The sequence below is a fragment of the Mchenga conophoros genome, linkage group LG10 (assembly GCF_057382185.1).
Source record: "Mchenga conophoros isolate Kocher_MC1m ecotype Shallow Benthic linkage group LG10, M_conophoros_male_GT1.1, whole genome shotgun sequence".
Taxonomy (NCBI): Eukaryota; Metazoa; Chordata; class Actinopteri; order Cichliformes; family Cichlidae; genus Mchenga; species Mchenga conophoros.
The window spans coordinates 11,825,684-11,844,806 of record NC_140535.1 but is presented as its reverse complement, the minus strand read 5'-3'; the positions used below and the strand labels follow the sequence as shown (position 1 = coordinate 11,844,806).

The window sequence follows — 19,123 nt, the reverse complement described above, 5'->3', positions numbered from 1 at the left end:
AAATATTCATTGTAGATTTGTTTGCTTACATATAAGAGGAGTTCTGCAAAGTCAGAGCAAATGAAAGAGACCATATTGACCAGAAATATTAATGGAAAATTGGTACCAGTATGGATGAGGAGGTGAAAATGTTTGCCACCTTGGGACCATGCTACTTGAATTCAGAGTATCAGTCAGGCAGTAATGAGAGTTGGCTACTCTTCCCCTCATATATTACTACACAGAGTTGAGAGCCAGTGACTCTGGGTCCAATAGAGGACTTTGACTGTTTCTCAACCTGTAGACTTCTACATAATGGCAAATTGAAAATGGAAATAAATATTTAGACCTATTTGTCTAAATATTTTTTTAAATCTCATGTAATTTTCTTGTACTTTGTAATTTTTTCCAGTAGATGTGTCCCAAGTGTCTGCATTACACAGATAATGACTTGTGTATTAATAATACCTCCCTGTCAATTTCAATTTGGCTTGTCATCCATGTCCCTCTGTATGAGTGACAGATGCTGAGCAGACAATGGCCTGGATCCACAAACCAGTTTAATAGGATAGGTAGGTATTAGTGGTAAGACGCCCCCCTGCATCCAGGTTTACCAAATCCAGTGTGCCAAATCCACTGTGTGGCACATTGGACGGTACACAGTGGTTGCTGGAGATAACTGGACTTTTTTTCAGAATCTTTTAGGAAAAAATAAGGTAAAATTTGACCCACCAACATCAGTTTAATTGAAGATGCACCACTTGTGATGTAAAGCTCTAAAACTCAGAAGTTTCCAGGGACTTTCTGCTAACCTCTCTACTTCTTAGTTTGGTTGTTTGTTTCTCACAAAACTACTGTTTTGTGTCTGAACTGTCCTCACACTGTTTATACAGGGGTGTTTCAGTTCTGCCATCTTCATCTTTAAGCCTTTGGAGTCCTCCCTCTCATCTCTTCTCCTCTCTCACAGCCAGAGCACAGCATCGTCCCCCGCTGCCTCGTCGCTCTCCTTCCCCTACCCCCCGGTGAGACCTGGTAAGATTCCTCCGCTGCAACCATGGTGGTGATGAAGATGAAGTTCCCCTTTCAGAAAAGGGTGAAGCTAGCCCAGGGACTGTGGATCCTGTCATGGTGTGCCACGGTTGCTGGGGCCACGACCTTCACCCTGGGGTGCATCCTCAAGACGGAGCTCCGCAGGAGGGCAGAGGTACTTAAAATTTGACCTCCTAGAGTGAATACTTTCTTATACTTTTTGAATTTACCCATTGTAGGATGCCTGAAAATTACTACTGGGTAACTACTATTTGCATGAAATGTAGTATTAAGAGTATGCATAGTTACTGTAACTGTGTGTAATGGGAAGAAAGTCATTAAAATTATTGTTGTCTGCAATGATAACTATTACAAATAATGTCAAATAATAAACCACTAATAAGTGCTAATATTTCTAATCTCACATCAAGTTGTGCATCAAATATCAGGGACGCTATATTTAATTGCCTAAAGAATCTGATTATACGCTATAATACCAGGTGTGAATATTCCTGAGTACACTCAACAAATGCCTTCTGTGTTGGGTTTTAACTGTAGACACTAGATTTTCAGGGAAAATGCAAAAGGAAAAAGTCTTAGAGGATAAATGAAATCTCCGTGCTAATCGGCAATCAACACACCTGTGACCCACTTTGGATCCTGACTCATCATTTCATAAATTAGGCTTCGTCAGTCTTAATTACCCTAATCCCTACTGCTACTTAAAGCTGTCACCATAGCTTTGTATGATCAGTTTTATTGTTACACACGCTTGGAATGATTGAAAAATGCAAAGAAAATATTATCTTATTATGTAGATTACAGTAAAGGTTTAATCCCATCATCAGAGAACGTTTGACTGAACACAAGACTTTGTTGTGTTTTCAAAATGAAATAATTTTTTTAAATTTCCATTTTACCAAAATGAATCTCTGAGGATGTTAGTTTGCTTGACATATAGCTTCAGGAACTGTGCTCTACAAACATGTTCCATTGGAATCACATTGGTTTACCAAATACGTAAACCAAAGACAAACCAAAGACAAATAGTGCAGCATTCAGTAGAACCTCACTACCATATTTAAAAGGGAAGTGGCTGCAATTTCATGCAGTTGTGGTGTTTGTGTCTGTTCTGTGTGGTAGAAGTGGATAACAAACTGAGTTCTGAGTTACTAAATGTACGACAGGTATCCTTGAACGATACTTTTAAGCCCCAGCTGCTTGTGGCTCATACATTCTGGTCTAGTTCTTCATTATGACATTTAGCATCTGACAGTAATGCTGACAATATGTTTTATTTCTATATATATTTACGCACATTTACAAATTGACGTCTCTTCATAAATAAAGGTGGAATCCTTTTAAGCCTTCTAAGCCTCATCAACGCATGTTGTGATGTCAAAAATGTTAACTTTCATTTCAGGACTGTACTCTCCGCATTAGTGTCTATATATTCAAAATAGTAGGCATTGGAGAAGAACAGTCTGACTTATTAGAGGAGAAAAATTGGTTAAAAAGTTTACATATACATGCAATTATGTTTATGGCTGTGAACATAAGCTCTCTGGACATTTTATTAGACATTCACCTGACACAACTGCTTTTTGCTTTTAAGAACTGACTTAATTATTCATAGCAAAGTTTCAACATGGTGCTGGAAACATTCCTTAGAGAGCTTGGTCCATATTGACATGATAGCATCACACAGTTATTGCAAAATTTTTTTGGCTGCACATCCATGACTTGAATTTTGGTGTTGCATCACTCCCAAAGGTGCCAGATTAAGATCTGGTGGCTGTGGAGACTGTTTGTGGACAGTGAACATTATCATGTTCAAGAAACCAGTTTGGGATTATCTAAGCTTTGTGACATGGAGTGTTGTCCTGTACAAGGCCACAGCCGTCAGAAGATGGGTACACTGTGAATATAAAGGGATGGACATGGTCAGGAGCATGTAAGCTTTGGGGTTTAAACCATGCTCAGTTGGTACTGAGGGGCCCAAAGTGTGCCAAGAAAATATCCCCACATCATTACAACCCCAAAACAACAAAGTAAATCATTGATACAAGGCAGAAAACGAGACTCACCCGACCAACATTTTTCTAGTCTTCTGGTGTTCAATTTTGCAGAGGCCATGCAAATTATAGAATTTCCTGTTCTTAGCTGACAGGAGTGGTACCTGATGTGGTCTTCTGCTGCTGTAGGCCATTGCTTAAATGTGTTGTGCACTCAGAGATGCTCTTCTGCATACCCTGTTTGTAACGAGTGTTCTTTTTTCAGTCACCATTCCTTACCTATCGGATTGAGGTAGTCAGGCCTTTCTACTTAAACCTTTAGTATCACAGAGACATTTTCAGTGTGAGCTGAAGCTCACTGGCTACAAGCAATCTTCAGTCATGGTTGTGTAGAACACCCCGCCCCCCCAGTATATCAGCAGTTTCTGAAATACTCAGACCAGGCACCAACAGCCAAGTCACTTAACTCACCTTTCTTCTGATGCTCGATTTGAACTTGAGCAAGTCATCTTGACCATGTCTACATGCCTAAATGAACTGAGTTGTTGCCATGTGACTGGCTACTTAGGTATTTTTGTTAACAAGTAGTTGAACAAGTGTACCTCACAAAGTGGCTGGTGAGTGCGATTTTCATAGAATTTCATACTTCACTAATTTTGTTTATTTGTTCTGCATAATTATTGAAATGAATTTGAATGGTTTAATATTCCACACATTGCTGTGTGACTCACTTTCAGGTAATGGATAACCAAGACATTCATATTGTGCCGAACACCCTCATGATTGTTGGTCTCGCCTCCTTGGGCATCAACTACTTTGCATCAAAGATCTGTCAGGATGCCCTGGACGCTGGGCGATTCCCTCGCTGGAAGAACTTCTTGAAGCCCTACTTTGCCGTCTCTTGCTTCTTCACCGTGCTCATGCTGCTAGCTGTCATCATGAGCTACGCAATGAAGGGCAGTCTGGAGTCTTCTCTAAAGGCTGGCCTGAGGAATGGCATCCGCTTCTACAAGGATACAGACACACCAGGCCGCTGCTTCCAGAAGCAGAACATCGATCGTCTGCAGATGGAGTTTCAGTGTTGTGGGAACAATGACTTCAGGGATTGGTTCGAGGTCCAGTGGATCAGCAACCGCTACCTTGATTTCAGCTCTAAGGAAGTGAAAGAGTAAGGGGCTGGAGGGTAGTGGGTTTCACATTTGTGCATATTCTTAAAAAATGAAAGAGTTTGGATTGAAAAAGTGTGACTAAAGAAAACAATCATGTGGTAACAGTGTTAGTAATCCCTCATTTGTTTCTATAGCCGCATCAAGAGCAACGTGGATGGCCGTTACTTGGTAGACGGAGTCCCATTCAGTTGCTGTAACCCCAGTTCTCCACGGCCGTGCATGCAGTATCATCTTACCAACAATTCAGCTCACTATAACTATGATTACCAAACCGAAGAGCTCAACATCTACCTCCGGGGGTGCAGAGAGGCTCTGGTCAACTACTACATGGGCCTGATGAACACAATTGGGGCTGGAGTTCTGTCAATCTTCCTCTTACAGGTAAGCCCGACCATGATTTCAGGCAGAGATTGTGGTGCCACAGCGAGCTTGTAATTTATAAAATGTGAGACATACAACACTGGGTTTTAAAGAGCTTACCCTTGTCTAACTTGCTCCCCAATCGCTCTCACTTTTGCAGGGCTCTGTGCTGGTGAGTTTGCGCCTCCTGCAGACCGCCATGGAGGCAGTGGCAGGAAAGGAAAACACTGAAATCGAGACAGAAGGGTACTTGCTAGAGAAGGGAGTGAAAGAAACCATCATGGAGTATCTCGACCCTGTGCTGAAGTTCCTCCTGCTCAAAAACCAGGTCGAAGAAGGGAGTGCTGCAGCCACAACAACTCCCACCTAAACCACATTTTACATCAAACATCACGTGTAAATAACTTGTACAAGACGGCATCTAAGGAATGATTTCAATTTTTAAAAAAGAACACAAATAACAAATTTCTGTGAATTTCACAAATTTAGGGATAGTGTTTTTGTTTTTTTATTGTCAGATGACCATCCACCCATCTACTCTAATTCCCAGTCAAATTCTATCTTGGTGTCTTTATTGCCAGTAAATGTACCCATAGCAGCTATGATTAATCCAGTTTTCAGACACTTGTACTCCTTAAAATGAATAAGATGCTTAAAATAATGAGAACTTTTTTTAATTGTCTATCACTTTTATTTTGCCTGTTATTCACTGCACAAGATTAACAAATCCTTGATTGTTTGTTTACAGTCCTACAAATATATGCAATTACCAATATTGCTTTTGAAAGTGGTTTGGATTATAATTACACACTCACAAGACTTGTTTGTCTCAAACGCAATAAAGCAGTCACCCATCAATCAGAGGATAAACATTAATCGAAGAGCAAGTGTACAAAAATTATATATTTTGTGGAAGATGTAAAGCTGACTGTAGAGAGACATGAGGCACAATGCTCTGCTGCGCAACAGGATTATGACAATAATATATAAAAGATGACTTATTAAAGTTTGAGGTTACTAAATGTCTCATGGAGTGGAGTTGTTTTCTTATTTTCTTTGTGATGTAAATACAGCACGCAGAGACATTAAAATACTTCACTTGTCACCTTCCATGACAGTGGCTGTGAGATAGCACTTTCTCCTCGCCTCTCTTCTCTCACTCAGTGAAAGGAATCAGATTACAAAGGCTGATTAATCGTTGTCAGTAATGCAGTGAAAGCCATCGAGTGTGTCCTCTGTTCTGACACCTTAGCTGCCAAATCCCATTAGTTAATACCCAGCCTGCTGCCTTAGCAGTTAGACGCCTGCGTCAGGTGGCTGGCAGATGAACGGTGAACCATATGAAGGCTTTGTCTCCTTATACAAATTTGAAAAGGTGAAAAATAATAATACTGAGACTGGTAAAAGGGAAGACTGGTAAAGCTGAGAGATAATCATTCGAACACAAAGTTATATAGGCATGCCAATATGTAATGTAATGCATTTCCCTAAAACTGTACAAGGCAGTTTATTAGAAAAAAAAATCACTTTACTGTTTACATACATGCCTTTTTTGCACATTACAAATTGCAGTATTTCCATCATGTTATTTACACCTATCAGGCATAATTGATTATCTATTCATCTTGGCAAGAGTTATTGTGTGGGATAAATTAGGGAGCAAGTGAACATTTTGTCCTCAAAGTTGATGTATTAGAAGCAGGGAAATTATGCGAATGTAAGGATTTGAGAGAGTTTGATAAGGTTTGATCAGTTCCCCGGGTCTCAATCCAGTTGAGCATCTGTGTGACGTTCAGGGCAAACAAGTTCGATCCATGAAGGCCCCATGTCGCACCTTAGAGGACTTAAAGGATCTGTTGCTAACATCTGGGTGCCAGATACCACAGCACACCTCCAGGGGTCTAGTGGAGTCCATGCCTCCATGGGTCAGCAAAAGGGTGACATGTGACAAACGCAACTTTAGGCAGGTGGTCATAATGTTATGCCTGGTCGGTGTATATTTAGAGTCACTGTTTTTAAATCTGTTGAAAAGATTCATGACTCTTTATTGTCATTATGCAAGGATAACATAATTATGGCAATACTCCCTGACATGGTGCATTAAACTTAAATAACAGGTCAATATACTGCCAAGGATATATACACATACAATTTAAGAAGGCTATAAATATGGGGAAATACAATGGGTGATATTAAACTGTGAGTAAATGCAATCCAATAAATACCACTTTGTGAGACACGGGTTGAGACTGTATCAGATCAAAGTTGATTCATGAGGACGTCTGAAGCTGTGACTGCGTGGAATCGATTGTATTACCGTGGCTGTAATCTGTTTTTCGCAGGTAAACTTAATGACAGTCAGCAGATAAGCAGAATTAATCCGCTGCCTGCTGAAGTACAGCTGCGATTACGTTTCAGTCACGTGACGGGACGACGCACTCTCTGACGTTCGCCTCATTTTCCCCGTCATTCTGAGGATCAAATATTTTTGACCCGATCTCATGTGAACGACTTCAAAGTGTACACTCTATGTCAGTCAGTGAACTTTCAAACTACCTCCAGATGGAACATGTATGGATATTCGCTTCCAATTGCCTCCGCGACTGTTTAATTTAGAAATATTTGAATTGCTGTGGTTAAAAAAATCTTCTAGCTTGGCTGTCACACCCAAGTAATGAGGAACGGGTTAGAATAATCAAGTCGTTCGGGAGTCGCACAATTTGAAACTGTTGCAACTGCTAGAAGAGCTAGTTCAGGGTAGCTGGGAAGCTGTGGTGAGGGCAATAACAGCGGGTTTTTAATTAGTTGGTGTACTTGGCCACAGTATTTACAAAATTAACAGGATCCCATCGAGAGAAGCGAGTGGACGGAAACTTACAGGAACTGGCAGGTAGGTGGACAACAGAGACATTGGAACATAGTAGTTTCATCACTTGCTATTAATAGTGGGTCACTGTGTTAAACAAAACACACACAAAGTTAGCCAATGGGCCAGATAGCTTCGGCATCTAAATTGTTTCCTACTGGCAGATAAATGAAGCGCATTAACACGTCTAAAATGATCGCAGTGACGTCCAGTGTTGGTAATATTTCCGATGCCTAGCTTATTTAGCTAGCATGGTGTTTTCAACTGCCTTTTAGATAATAGTCTACGCAATTCACTTTTTGTGTGTTGAGTTATTCTCTATAATGTCACACAAATTTCATCCCCGGCTGAGTTTGGGGCAGCCCTGTTAAAACTGAGGAGCTAGCTATTATTTTATCCACGGGCGGCGAGATGTTGCCCGTTTCAACGACGCCCGTGTTTGTTGTCTCTCTGTAACGGTATGAAGGCTGTTCTAGAAATGTTCGAAGCCACGTTAAAAACCGTAACAGTTACATGTTGGTGCTCACGGAGCACTGCAGTTGAACAGGGTGAGGTCAGCAGTCGACTGACTGGGATGTAGTGATCGCATAGGATCATTCTCGGGTTAAAAACACGAGGTGGCGCTGGGTTATGTATTGAACCCTGACTTTTGTTTTGAACAAAATATAATAGAAAGAGCACCAAATGGAATAAAGTGATAAAGATGCACCCCCTATTATTGTAGGGTCTACCTTACAATATAAAGCTCCTTGAGGCGACTGTTCTTGTGATTTGGCGCTATATAAATAAAATTGAATTGAATTCCTGCTGGTCTAGTTATCTCTGAAGAGGTTACTTAGCTGTAATGCTTTGTTTAGAGATATATTATGTGGCTATTCCCAAGCTATTACACACATGTGTAAGAATGTCAGTATAAGCAGCACACACGCCTACACCGCTTTGCTGGCATTTCCTTTTAGTATACTGTTGATGAATAACTTGAGAGTCCATTTGGGTTGGGAGTGGGACTGTAATATATTGCAGGTGTGCTGCCTCTGTTGCCACTTCTGTGTTCAACTGCGACGTGTTTGTGTTCCTCAAGTGCAGTTTACAGTATTGTTTTGATTTTCACTCCTGGTGATTGTTTTGTCTCACCCATCAGACACTTGGGTAGATTTCTAGCCATCCCTTCCCGTTGCATTGCTCCTCCCTGTAAAGAATCTTGTCGTGAGTCTGTGTTGTTACTCATCTGAATTTTTGGTGTTTTCATTTCAGGTTAGAGATGGAAGGAGATGAGTGCAGTTTTCCTCCAGATTCATCAGATGATCACTCGCTAAGAGGAAGTGTGGCTTCCTCTGCAACACTATCTCGTGGTATGATGTCAAACAGTCTCACCCAGATTATTTTATCGTGCAAAAAACCCCCAAAGTAGTTAATCTATTATTATTGTTTTTGTTATTAATCTCTTTGCTTTTTTTTAAATTATGTTTGTTCACACAGCTCAAGATGTGCTTATATACTTGTTTGGTGACAGTGCAGTACACTTAACTCTAGAAGGGCTCGGCACTGTCACCGTGCAAGAGCTGGGCCGCAACGTTCGTGAAGCTCTCCATACTCCTGAGTCTGTACAGGATGTTTTTGCCTTCTGGCTTTGCTCTCCACTGCTCGGTTAGAACCCCAACCCTCCTCCTCATATTTCTATCACTTAACTGTATTATGTGATATCACTTGATATGAGTAAAACATGCTGCTGCATAACTTTTTTCCTCACTCCCTATCTTCAGAACTGCAGTTAAAGACGAGGCATCAACCGTACAAGTTGTGTCGGCAGTGGCACGACTTGCTGTATCGCTTCACCGAGGCTTCAGAGGAAGACATTTCACAAGGTCAGAGTTTTGACTTGCGTGCGCCACCAAACACTGGACTAAAGAAAAGCTATCAACGCAAGAAATCTAGTTTCTGTAATGAAAGCATGACTCGAACTTTGTACGGGAAAAGGGTGTTGCAGTGTACAAAGAGATGAAAGGAAAGATAATGGCTTCTGCTGCTGAGTGGTAGATTATTCTTGTAAATCCTTCCTAATAAGATAAAGTAAAGCTTTTTGCTTACGGAGTATGCCCTCTTGTTGCCATAAATCTTACAATTAAACAGCTGCAATCCTCTACAGACTGAAGAATGTTATTCTATAGTTTCTAATACACTGTAGTTACCAATGAGCTGCACGTAAACATCAGTCCAGTCTAGTAATTGGCACTCTCTGTTTGCCTTAAGCTGACTTCTGTCACCAGCCTGGTTTTCTGCCTCCAAACAAAGCATTTTTACGTGCTGACAACAGCTTGTTTCTTTTTCTGCAGCTGTTTCCTCTTTATTTCTAGCTTACTTATACGTTAATGGTGGTTGCTGGCTTACTTGAGGTAAATAATGGATAAAAGGGCTGTCAGGTTTGCTTGGATGTGATAAAAGAGAAACATGGAAAAGGAGGCATTGTTGAACAGGAAAAGAAACAACTGAAACATGTAGAAAATCAAAGTAAATATGGAACAAGCATTTGGAGGAAGAGAAAAACAGACGTTATATTCCACACTTTGAGAGATTATGTGATCCTTTTAGGATTACAGCAGTTCTCATGAGCTAAATCATTAGCATCCCTTAGCATGTGTTATGCAGAACAGAATAGCAAAAGTTTTTACAGTTAGTTACTGCTTGTGTTAAGTACAGCACATTTTAAAAGAGTTGCAAGTGGGGTAAGAAGCACTGACTCAGTCTGCTGTTTTTTGTTTCTTTTCCTGTTTGTTTTTTTGTCCTAAAACCTCCCCCTCAGAGACGATCAGCCCACACATTTGCAGTGTGGCAGGTGCTTTTAGTCTACAGTGACAGCTTTCCACTAATAAAGCATAAAAAGTATCACACAGGTATTGTATAATCCCTTAAAAGCTGTTACTTTTCCTGTGGAGTAAATTCCACCCACGGCACAGGACTGTGAGCCACAGCAGAGTGGGCTTGAGGGGACTCACATTGTCTTTCTACCCTCACTCCTCCACACTGGATGATGAGGCTGATTGTCATCCAATGTGGACTTGAATACTTCGCGAAACAGTAAAGCATGATTGTCCTCTGCCTTTTTACAGATGAACCATGTCTCCAGTACAGGCGCAGTGTGTTTTATCCGAAATCTAAAGAGCTGCAGGTATTCTTAACTCTGCTACAACTTAAACTAATCTTAGAATGGTGGAAACGGTGTTATACTCCAGGGGTAACCGAGGTCTGCATTTCATTTTTCTGAAGATTTTGTCTAATTTATTGACTTCACATGGCTTGTTAAAACTAACAGTGTTTCCTTGTGTTACAAACATAGCAGCAAATTAAAGTTGACGACTCATAATATTATGTCAAATCAAATCAAACGAAGCTAAATGAAATACAAATTTTGACTTAATTAGACAAAAACTCTTTTTCAGTTTCAAATTTAATGTGCTTACTGGGAGTTACTGTCTCACTCCGGTGCAGATACAAGAGGAGGGAGTGTTGCGACTTCTTTATGAGGAAGCCAGGAGCAACATCCTCACCGGTCGATACCCCTGCGACCCTGAGCATTGGACTAGTCTTGGAGCTTTGTCTATTGCTCTCGATGAGGGAACTAGTCTGGACAGCCAACAGTTTACTACAACTATAAGGTGAGAAGCAACTGCTCATAAATAACTACACATGATGATGCTAGGGGGAATTTGTTTATGTTTCATGTGCCTGAAAGAAAAAAGTATTGGCCGATATGTCTTAAGTCTTATATCAGTTGTGCTTCTGGGTCTGAAATTGTAGCTTTGGGGGGGTAAGTTGTGAGCTACAAGCTTAAGGAATGGTTAGATTTTGTCAGTTTCAGTCATTTATCTACAGGACAATGACAATTTGAAAGCAATTGCTTCTTCCTACTTCAGTTATATCTTCCTCTTTACATAATAGAAAAGGAAGAAATCGGTCCCCAGACCCTACTGATGTTTATTTTATGTGTTTTGTTAGTGGTCTGGCAACATTCAGTCATTGCCTTATTCACATTATGTACCCTCCACCTAAAGTAGTTAAAATAATTTTTGCTTAAGGCCTTCATAATTTAGTGGGATTCATTTTTTTTAAAACACATTTCTTAAAGCATAGATGGAAGAGAAGGAAACTGCAGAGTCAGTGAGGTTAATACATACCTGTGAAAGTGAGCCAGTTGCGTGCCATTTCAGAAAAGTAATCCTTGCTTAATCTGACTAAGTTTTTCCCAGTATTCTACTCTGTGTATGTTTACTCTTGCACTTAGAGAATGTGCTCATACACGTTCACACAGACTTTGCAGTTTATGCAGAATGAAACAGTATCTCTCTTCCATTTATTTATAAAGAAATGGTCGATCTGCCTTTCATAAATCTGTCAGACTCTGAGATGATTCCTTTCTACTGCACAGCCTAATGTAGTAGAAAAAATAAACAATGTAAAAAGCACCACCCAAACCATTTCCCACAGCCTGCATGTTCCTCAATTAGGGATCTGATAGACTGAGTAGCTTTGAGTGCTTCACTACAGTCTATGACAATGTGATGCAGTCCTGTAAAAGGTACACAGATACTGTGAATAAGGTCAGTCGTCCTTTTGTTTAAGAAGCCTTTTTTTATATTAACAGTTGCCTGAACACTGCAGTGTTTTTCTAAGTACTTGTTGGTGTGCAGGTGGGATAAGGCATTTCTAATGACAACATTCATCATTGGTTTCTTCTCTGTCAGGTTGTCTAAGAGCCACTGCAAGTGAAGTACTAAAAATTGACACTGCACATACAATACAGCATTAGGTATATTATTATCAGTGTAACCTATCTACTCTTAGAAGCATCTTACAGGCACCCACAGCTACACAAAAACATGCATATTTATAGACTTTTTAAGGAAGTCTTTGCTTATGGAGTTGCAAAATCCTACTGTGTGTTTTTATCTGGTGTCTGAACTTCCTGCCTGCTGTTTCAAAGCAATTTACTGACTGATCCATAGGTTTTATACTTCGAAAGATAATCCGATGTTCTTACTGCATGAACATAAACAATAATGCTGCACCCCAACCAGTTTAAAAATGAGACGAGATACTTGCTTTGTCCTCTACATAAAACATTTTCGTTAACTGTCCAAAGTAGAACAAAATAGATTCCTATGATGGCCGATGACGAGACAAAGCCGGGCAATTCTTTGAGGCATGTTTATGGGTTATTTTAAATCTAGATGCTCTTATCAGAAGATTTCTACATAATTATATGAAATAGATTCTGTAAAGGAAGTAGTCCTCTTGCACTTAAGGAGCGTGTTTATCTAAGAATGTGAGTGGTAGCATTTAAGGAGGAAAGGTCAAAAACTAGAGCTACACTCTAGACAATTTAATTGGGAGATGAGTGCATTTTGTCCTTTGGTCTCACAAAAAGTCACAGTAAGACGCGCTGCGAAGAACATTTAAATGAGACCAACATGAAAGGAAGAAAGATTGACAGTTGGGTAAATTAGGAAAGAGGAGCAGACGAGAGAAAATACTTCACAGATCCGATGCAAACCTCTGTCCTCTGTTTTCCACAGGGAGAAGAAGCTGTCTTCTTATCTGCCTGCACATGTCACCATGGGGAGTGGAGGCTTGTTCTCTACTTTGCGAGGGAAGTCAAGCCGTCAGGTCGGGCTGGAGCAGAACCTTTTTAAGGAGTACAGTAAGATCTGCACATCTGCTGGAAGCTCTCCCGAGCCCACGCAGCTCCTACACCAGTACCTCAACACTTGTCACACGCTGCCTTATTATGGGTATGATGTAGCATAATGACACATTTTTGCATTGTAATTTTCCACAGAAGGCAAATGATTAACTTTAAATGTGAAAACAGGTGCGCTTTCTTCTTTGGGGAGATTGACAAACCAGCGCAGGGGATCCTGCAAAGGGGAAAACGTAAAGCTGTCAACATCGGGATCTGCCTGGAAGGTGTTTATGTGATGGATGTCAAAGAGAAGGTGAGCAGTGATTCACACCTTTTGTAAAACAGCAGCCACACTTGCTGTGGTTCTCACTCGGTTTCTGTTCCTGTTATGGAAATGTTTTCCCGCAGCACGTGCTGCTTGGCCTGCGCTTTAGTGAGCTCTCCTGGGACCACAGCTACCCCGAGGAGGAGGGGGATTCACACATCCTGTGGCTGGAGTTTGACGGAGATGAAGACGGCACTCCTGTCAACAAGTTGTTAAAGATCTACTCAAAACAGGTAAGAAACTTTTTCCATCCATCCATCAGGGCTGAGGCATTGTGGCAGCAGCCTTAGCAGAGAAGTCCAAACCTCCTTTGTGTTCCCCTCGCTACCTCCTTCAGCTCACCCAAGGGGAACACTGAGGCATTCCCAGGCCTTGGGGAATCTTCTTGGTAGGACATGCTCAGAATATCTCAGTTTCTAGTAGACATCCTTGTCAACTGGCTCCTTTTAATACAGTGGAGTAGCAGCTCAACTCTGAGCCCTGAACTCCTCACCCTATCTTTAAGGGAGAAGCCTACGCCCATTTGGAGAAAGCCTCTATCCACTATCCTCTGTGCTCAACTACTGACGCCAGCTGTTTGAAAACTTTTTATGAAATTAAAAAAATAATATGGTGTGAATATCTCCACTTTCTTTGCTCTATTCAAGCATGTCTTATGGCTGTCAGCTGTAGTCCTCTGACGCAGTTTCAAATGAGATGTTTTCAACTTGGACAAAAGATGCAGTCACTTGTCAAGAACACCTGCTGTTTGTGAGATTTCCAGGATTGAATGAAGCAGCTGTGCATATTTATGTTTAGATGAGTGTTACAATTGATATAGGTGCTGAAGCCTAAAAAATATCAAGTCATTTTTGTGCTTCAGGTTTATCGTCCTCATTCGGTGAACGTGGCACCAAAAAGTTGTTACCTAATAGTAAAAGCATTATTACCATAATCACCAGGCTCTAAGCCTTAGTAGGGCTGTAGGATATGGCGAAATATATCGGAAGATGGAATTAAAATGCCTGTTGTTTCATATTATACTGTTGTTTATTTTGTGCTGTCACACGCACACTGTTTACTGCAAAACAAATCAAAGAGCTCGTTCCTAAACGAGGGGCTACTTCTGTAGCATATACATAGTTGTGTTGTAAAAAGTCTGACATGGACCAGAAAACTATACTTTGCAAAATTATACCACAAAGCAGTCCCCACCACAGACTCCGACAAAACAAACCTGTTCTAGCACCTACGCAAGGATCACATGAAAGAGTATGGAGAGGGTTCACGAATGAGAAGCAAAAAAAAAAGAACTGTTAGGTGCTCAAAATAAAACGGAGTCAAGTGTTAGAACATCACAAAGATGGAAGGAGATAATTATTGCTTTTGCAGCTATTGCAACTTTTATCTGTAAAGACACGGTCCTAACTTAGAATGTCGAGAAACAGGGATTTCTAAATTGGTCAAAACACTTGACATGTCCAGCCGAAAACACTTCACACAAGTCCAGTTGCCTCATTTATATTATGAGTGTCGGGCCAAAACATTGGAGGAAATCTACAGTGTGTCATGCTAGACTGCAGCATCAAATGTATGCACAGTGCACTTCATCCGAGACCGACACACTGCAGTCAGTGTTTGCAGACGTGCTGTTTTCCTGAGGACCATGCAGGGGAAATGTTAGCCAGAGCCCTCAGGGAGGCTCTCGAGTCATGGGGACTGTGTGAGGGTCATCTAGTATGTGCCACAAAGGATGATGCCACATAAGACCCATATTTATTTTGTTTAAAGTGTTTAATAGCCTTATATCGTTTTTAATGTGCATTTGCATTTCATATATTTTGTGAGTATTTTATGTTGGGTCTTTAGTCATTTGATATTGAAAAGTGTCATATGTCAAACATATGTCAAGATGTTATACATAAAAGCACAAAAATAATCACGTATGACTGAGTACTGTTCATTTTTTATTAATTAATTTAAGTGTAAAAAAGAATTTGTACTTTACGTGTGGCGATTATATAAACTATTCACTGAATTTACAGAAAATGCACTATATTGTGGTGAAGTAGTGACTTCTATTGTGATATTAGATCCCCCACCCCTCAGTCTTAGGATGTCTGGGTTCTGTAATAGGCCATTAAACAGCAGACTACAGCAGACTCAGTTATGATTTTTTTTCTTCCCCGCCTCCAACAAGGCGGAGCTCATGAGCGGCTTCATCGAGTTCTGCGTGGAGCTTAAGTCTGCGTCCGAGGGGGCAGCTGCAGCCGAGATGGACGGCGAGGTGAGTTTGTCACAGCAGCCCGGCGGACAGGAAGAAAGGAGCAAGAATGGGCGCGGCGGAAGGCGCGGGATGCTGCACAGGCAAGGCAGCGTTGTGTGCAGCCGAGTCCAATCGCTCAACACCATCAGCTACGTCGATGACGGTGAGGGCCAAACTTGTTTAACAGCACCGTTATCCTTTCTGGAGGTAGCTCCTTCTGTGCCGTTTCACAGTGTCAGAGATTTTTTTTCAGCCTTTGTTCATTTTTGTGTTTTTTGTTTTGTTTTTTTAGGAAAAGAAATCAAACGCTTGAAGCCCAAGAGAGCTGCGTCTTTCTTCGCCCGACAGGCGTCTGCAGTGTCGTACTCTGCAGTGCAAACAGAGAGTCTGGAGCAGGGTTAAAGTCGCCCATCAGATCTGACCCGATCCTCTCAGAGACCAAATCTGAACATTTTACACTGAGATTTAAAACAAAACAAAAAAAACGGAGAGACTTACTTTGAGCTTGAGACACTTATCTGCTAATATGTGAACATGTAAAGGACCAAATGACAGCGATCCAAGTGTGAGTGACAATATTTATCTTCTGAAGTTGTGTACATTAAGCGAGTACAGTAATGTGAAAAAAGATCTAGCAGCTATGCTTCCAAGGTTCAACTGAAGTGGCTGTTCCTTAAACAGCCTACTGTAAAGATCATATGATGAATAAGTGTGAGACGAGCCTTATAACAATCTTCAAACAGTGACTCCAGTCAATAACTGTTTTTGACCTTTCTGCAGCGCTCTGGAAGCGGATTTACTGCTATTATTCAAACATGTTGCACCTCAAATGAGTATAACCACTGCATTACCTCTACTCATCTTATCGGGGATTGAGCATTAAGAATATTTAAAGCTTTCGTAACTCCACTTCAGACTTTTAAGCGATACCACAAACGGCAACAGTCAGCATGACAAACACTTTTCAGGGGACTATCTAAGGGTGCATTTCCGCTATTCTGCTTTGTTCAAACTGCCAGTGCCTTGATCTCTAGAAAGGGTGAAGCCACTTCAGAAAAAGTAGAAACGTTTCGCGTCCGGCTATCCTGACCATAAACAATCCTTATGGGAGCACATTGGCTGTGTTGTGGAGGACTTTTGTAAGTACAGGAGTTTTTGACAAAGTCAATATTAAGCGATATCTGCAGCTAGTTTGAAAGAGGTGGCACGACCGACCTGCTTTAAAAAATGTGAGTTTTAAAACTTCTTGTTAAAGAAGCTGCAACTCTGTGGTCACAGTATCAAGTGTTTAAATGGATTTGCACTAATAAAAGAATCGAATTAAAGCTATAAAACTGTAGAACCTGTGTAGGAAAAAATATATTCATCTAAAGATCATCCAGCACTGCCGCACCATGCTTGTATTCAAATGTTAAATTTCAAAGCATGGACGATTAATACAAGCGATCTCTCGGCACACAGTCTAACCTGACTGTTGGACCTGATGAGCAAGAAAACTGATGCAATACTGTTCTTGTGCAACTTCTGACATGACAGAAGGTAAATTGAAAGTGTAGACATTAAAGAAACTAACTGTTGTTTTCTGCAAACACGGTCACTGTTGACATCATTGGGGGGGGAAAAGGCCTCGTTTTCAGCTTTACGACAATGCGAAGAATTTCATTACTAGATTATTAGATTTATATAGCATTAAAACAATTTCTGCTTCACTTTATCTCCAAAAGCTACCCAGTCTGTTGACACAGTTGTGACTAGAGAGCGGCTGTGTGTTCTGAACACAAAACAAGGACCAAGTTGTGGCCACACTGTTGAAAATCTTAAGTCTTTCCACCAAAGCAAGCCTGCCTGACATGCTGCAACCAAGTGTATGCTACCTTAACGCTGCAGAGTCAGATTTTAGCCTCCAGCACTTGGCAGAGTCCCCCGGGTGTCACTCTGAACCCCACCCTAATGCTAACGGAGGCAGTTTCTGTCTCCACATCTCTGTAATAGCACCTTCCACTTGAACACGTGCCCTCGTTGGAGATGTGGCGGCACATGCGGTCTATTCTTCCCGACTCTCCTCAGCACGCAAACTGCAGAATGTTCTTACTTTTCTATGCTTCGACTTGTGTATCAGCTGCTGTCTGTATACTAACGCCAGCAGCACAGTATGTTGTTGCGAACAAACACTATGCATGTCACGTTGTAGGATAGGCATTCCGACAGTCTACACATCATGTGATGCTGCACTTGTTAATACTAATACACTGTTTCTAAACATTTTACAGCAGGAGATTTGTTTTGTATTGTTTGTTAGCTTTTATGAGAGAACATTTTTACTTTCTTTTGGTTTGTTTTCATGTACTTGCCAGTGTTTGTATATGTGAATGAAGAAATAAGTCTCAAACACTTTACAGAAGATTAAAGTGCCTTTTTTGTTTCTACTAAGTTGGCATATAAATTACTGTTTTGGTGCATTGAAACCAGAAAATGGACAGTTGTGGTATTGCTATGGTTTAAAATGATGTATTTCCTTTATGTTATCTGATGTGAGTATATTTGAGTAACTGGATGGCGGATGTTGAACGGTGTACTGTAATTCCTCTCGGTTGTCAGCTCGGCCTTCATTAAAATTATGGGATGATGCAAAGTGGCCCCGTTTTTCTGAACATACCTGTCATCAAATATTCCTTCCTCAGTGCTGCTGCTTAAGTGTACTAAAGCCATATTTTAACCAACATGTTATTCTGCATATGATTTAATAACATAACTTCATGCAAACTTCTCATCAGTATTTCTGTGGCATTTTGTTTTACTTTAACACTTGCAGTTGTAAATGGTAAATGTAAATTTCTTAGTTGAGTGGCCATCTTAACTAGATCCATTTCAAATTGTTTGAGGAAATAAGTTCATTGTTAAATGTTTATGTTTTAATATATGGCAGGTATGATAAGAGTTGATATATATCTGTAGAAAGCTTGGTGAGTGCTCCTGTGGAAATGATTTAACATGCACCTAAAACCTCTGATTTTCTGTTTATACAAATGACTTTCAAATACCTGAACTATATCCCAGATTATTATTCCTCTATGATTTTTATGTTCATGATACAATATAGACTTTTGTCACATTTTAAATCTTATAATAAAAGTGTTTTTTTCCTCTGAGCACTCAAGGGATTAACATTTTTGTGTTTTTCTTGATTTCAACACTGTAGGATTTGCTATGATCACAGATTGCAGTATAATCAGGGCTGTATGTTAATTTTATCATACACATTTAATCCATTTTGGTGTCATCAATTAATTTTCCCTACAACCAATCTAAGCACTTTTATATGGCGTTACGTGCCAATTAGGACATGCGCAGTTGTGCGCATAACTAGAACACTTACCTGAACAATTATGAGCTTTGTCTCTGTCTATACTTTGCCAAAAAATACATTCTTACATAAAATACATAAATTTTGAAGCCTT

At 40.4% G+C, this 19,123-nt stretch overlaps 2 protein-coding genes across 2 annotated transcripts; both read left to right on the top strand.

The window, feature by feature from the left end:
* The first annotated feature begins 549 nt into the window (after nt 1–549).
* On the top strand, nt 550–5,578 carry rom1a (retinal outer segment membrane protein 1a). The gene is made up of 5 exons (XM_085288574.1): nt 550–695; nt 947–1,183; nt 3,761–4,191; nt 4,327–4,573; nt 4,713–5,578. The coding sequence occupies exons 2-5, from the start codon at nt 1,034–1,036 to the stop codon at nt 4,920–4,922; spliced, it is 1,038 nt and encodes a 345-aa protein (XP_085144700.1). The 5' UTR covers nt 550–695; nt 947–1,033; the 3' UTR covers nt 4,923–5,578.
* A 1,272-nt stretch (nt 5,579–6,850) lies between these two features.
* frmd8 (FERM domain containing 8) lies at nt 6,851–18,826 on the top strand. The gene is made up of 11 exons (XM_085288573.1): nt 6,851–7,442; nt 8,673–8,770; nt 8,898–9,065; nt 9,182–9,283; nt 10,526–10,584; nt 10,905–11,071; nt 12,989–13,204; nt 13,285–13,408; nt 13,504–13,653; nt 15,600–15,828; nt 15,958–18,826. Exons 2-11 carry the CDS (start codon nt 8,680–8,682, stop codon nt 16,065–16,067), a joined length of 1,416 nt encoding a protein of 471 aa, XP_085144699.1. The 5' UTR covers nt 6,851–7,442; nt 8,673–8,679; the 3' UTR covers nt 16,068–18,826.
* The last annotated feature ends 297 nt before the right edge of the window (nt 18,827–19,123 follow it).

Bases quoted from the DNA above. Each gene is read 5' to 3' on its own strand.
- rom1a (XM_085288574.1), top strand. From the start codon at position 1,034: ATGGTGGTGATGAAGATGAAGTTCCCCTTTCAGAAAAGGGTGAAGCTA. The intron at 4,192-4,326 runs GTAAGGGGCTGG...TTGTTTCTATAG, and splicing joins AGCTCTAAGGAAGTGAAAGA to CCGCATCAAGAGCAACGTGG. The intron at 4,574-4,712 runs GTAAGCCCGACC...TCACTTTTGCAG, and splicing joins TGTCAATCTTCCTCTTACAG to GGCTCTGTGCTGGTGAGTTT.
- frmd8 (XM_085288573.1), top strand. From the start codon at position 8,680: ATGGAAGGAGATGAGTGCAGTTTTCCTCCAGATTCATCAGATGATCAC. The intron at 9,066-9,181 runs GTTAGAACCCCA...CCCTATCTTCAG, and splicing joins GCTTTGCTCTCCACTGCTCG to AACTGCAGTTAAAGACGAGG. The intron at 13,409-13,503 runs GTGAGCAGTGAT...GTTTTCCCGCAG, and splicing joins TGATGGATGTCAAAGAGAAG to CACGTGCTGCTTGGCCTGCG.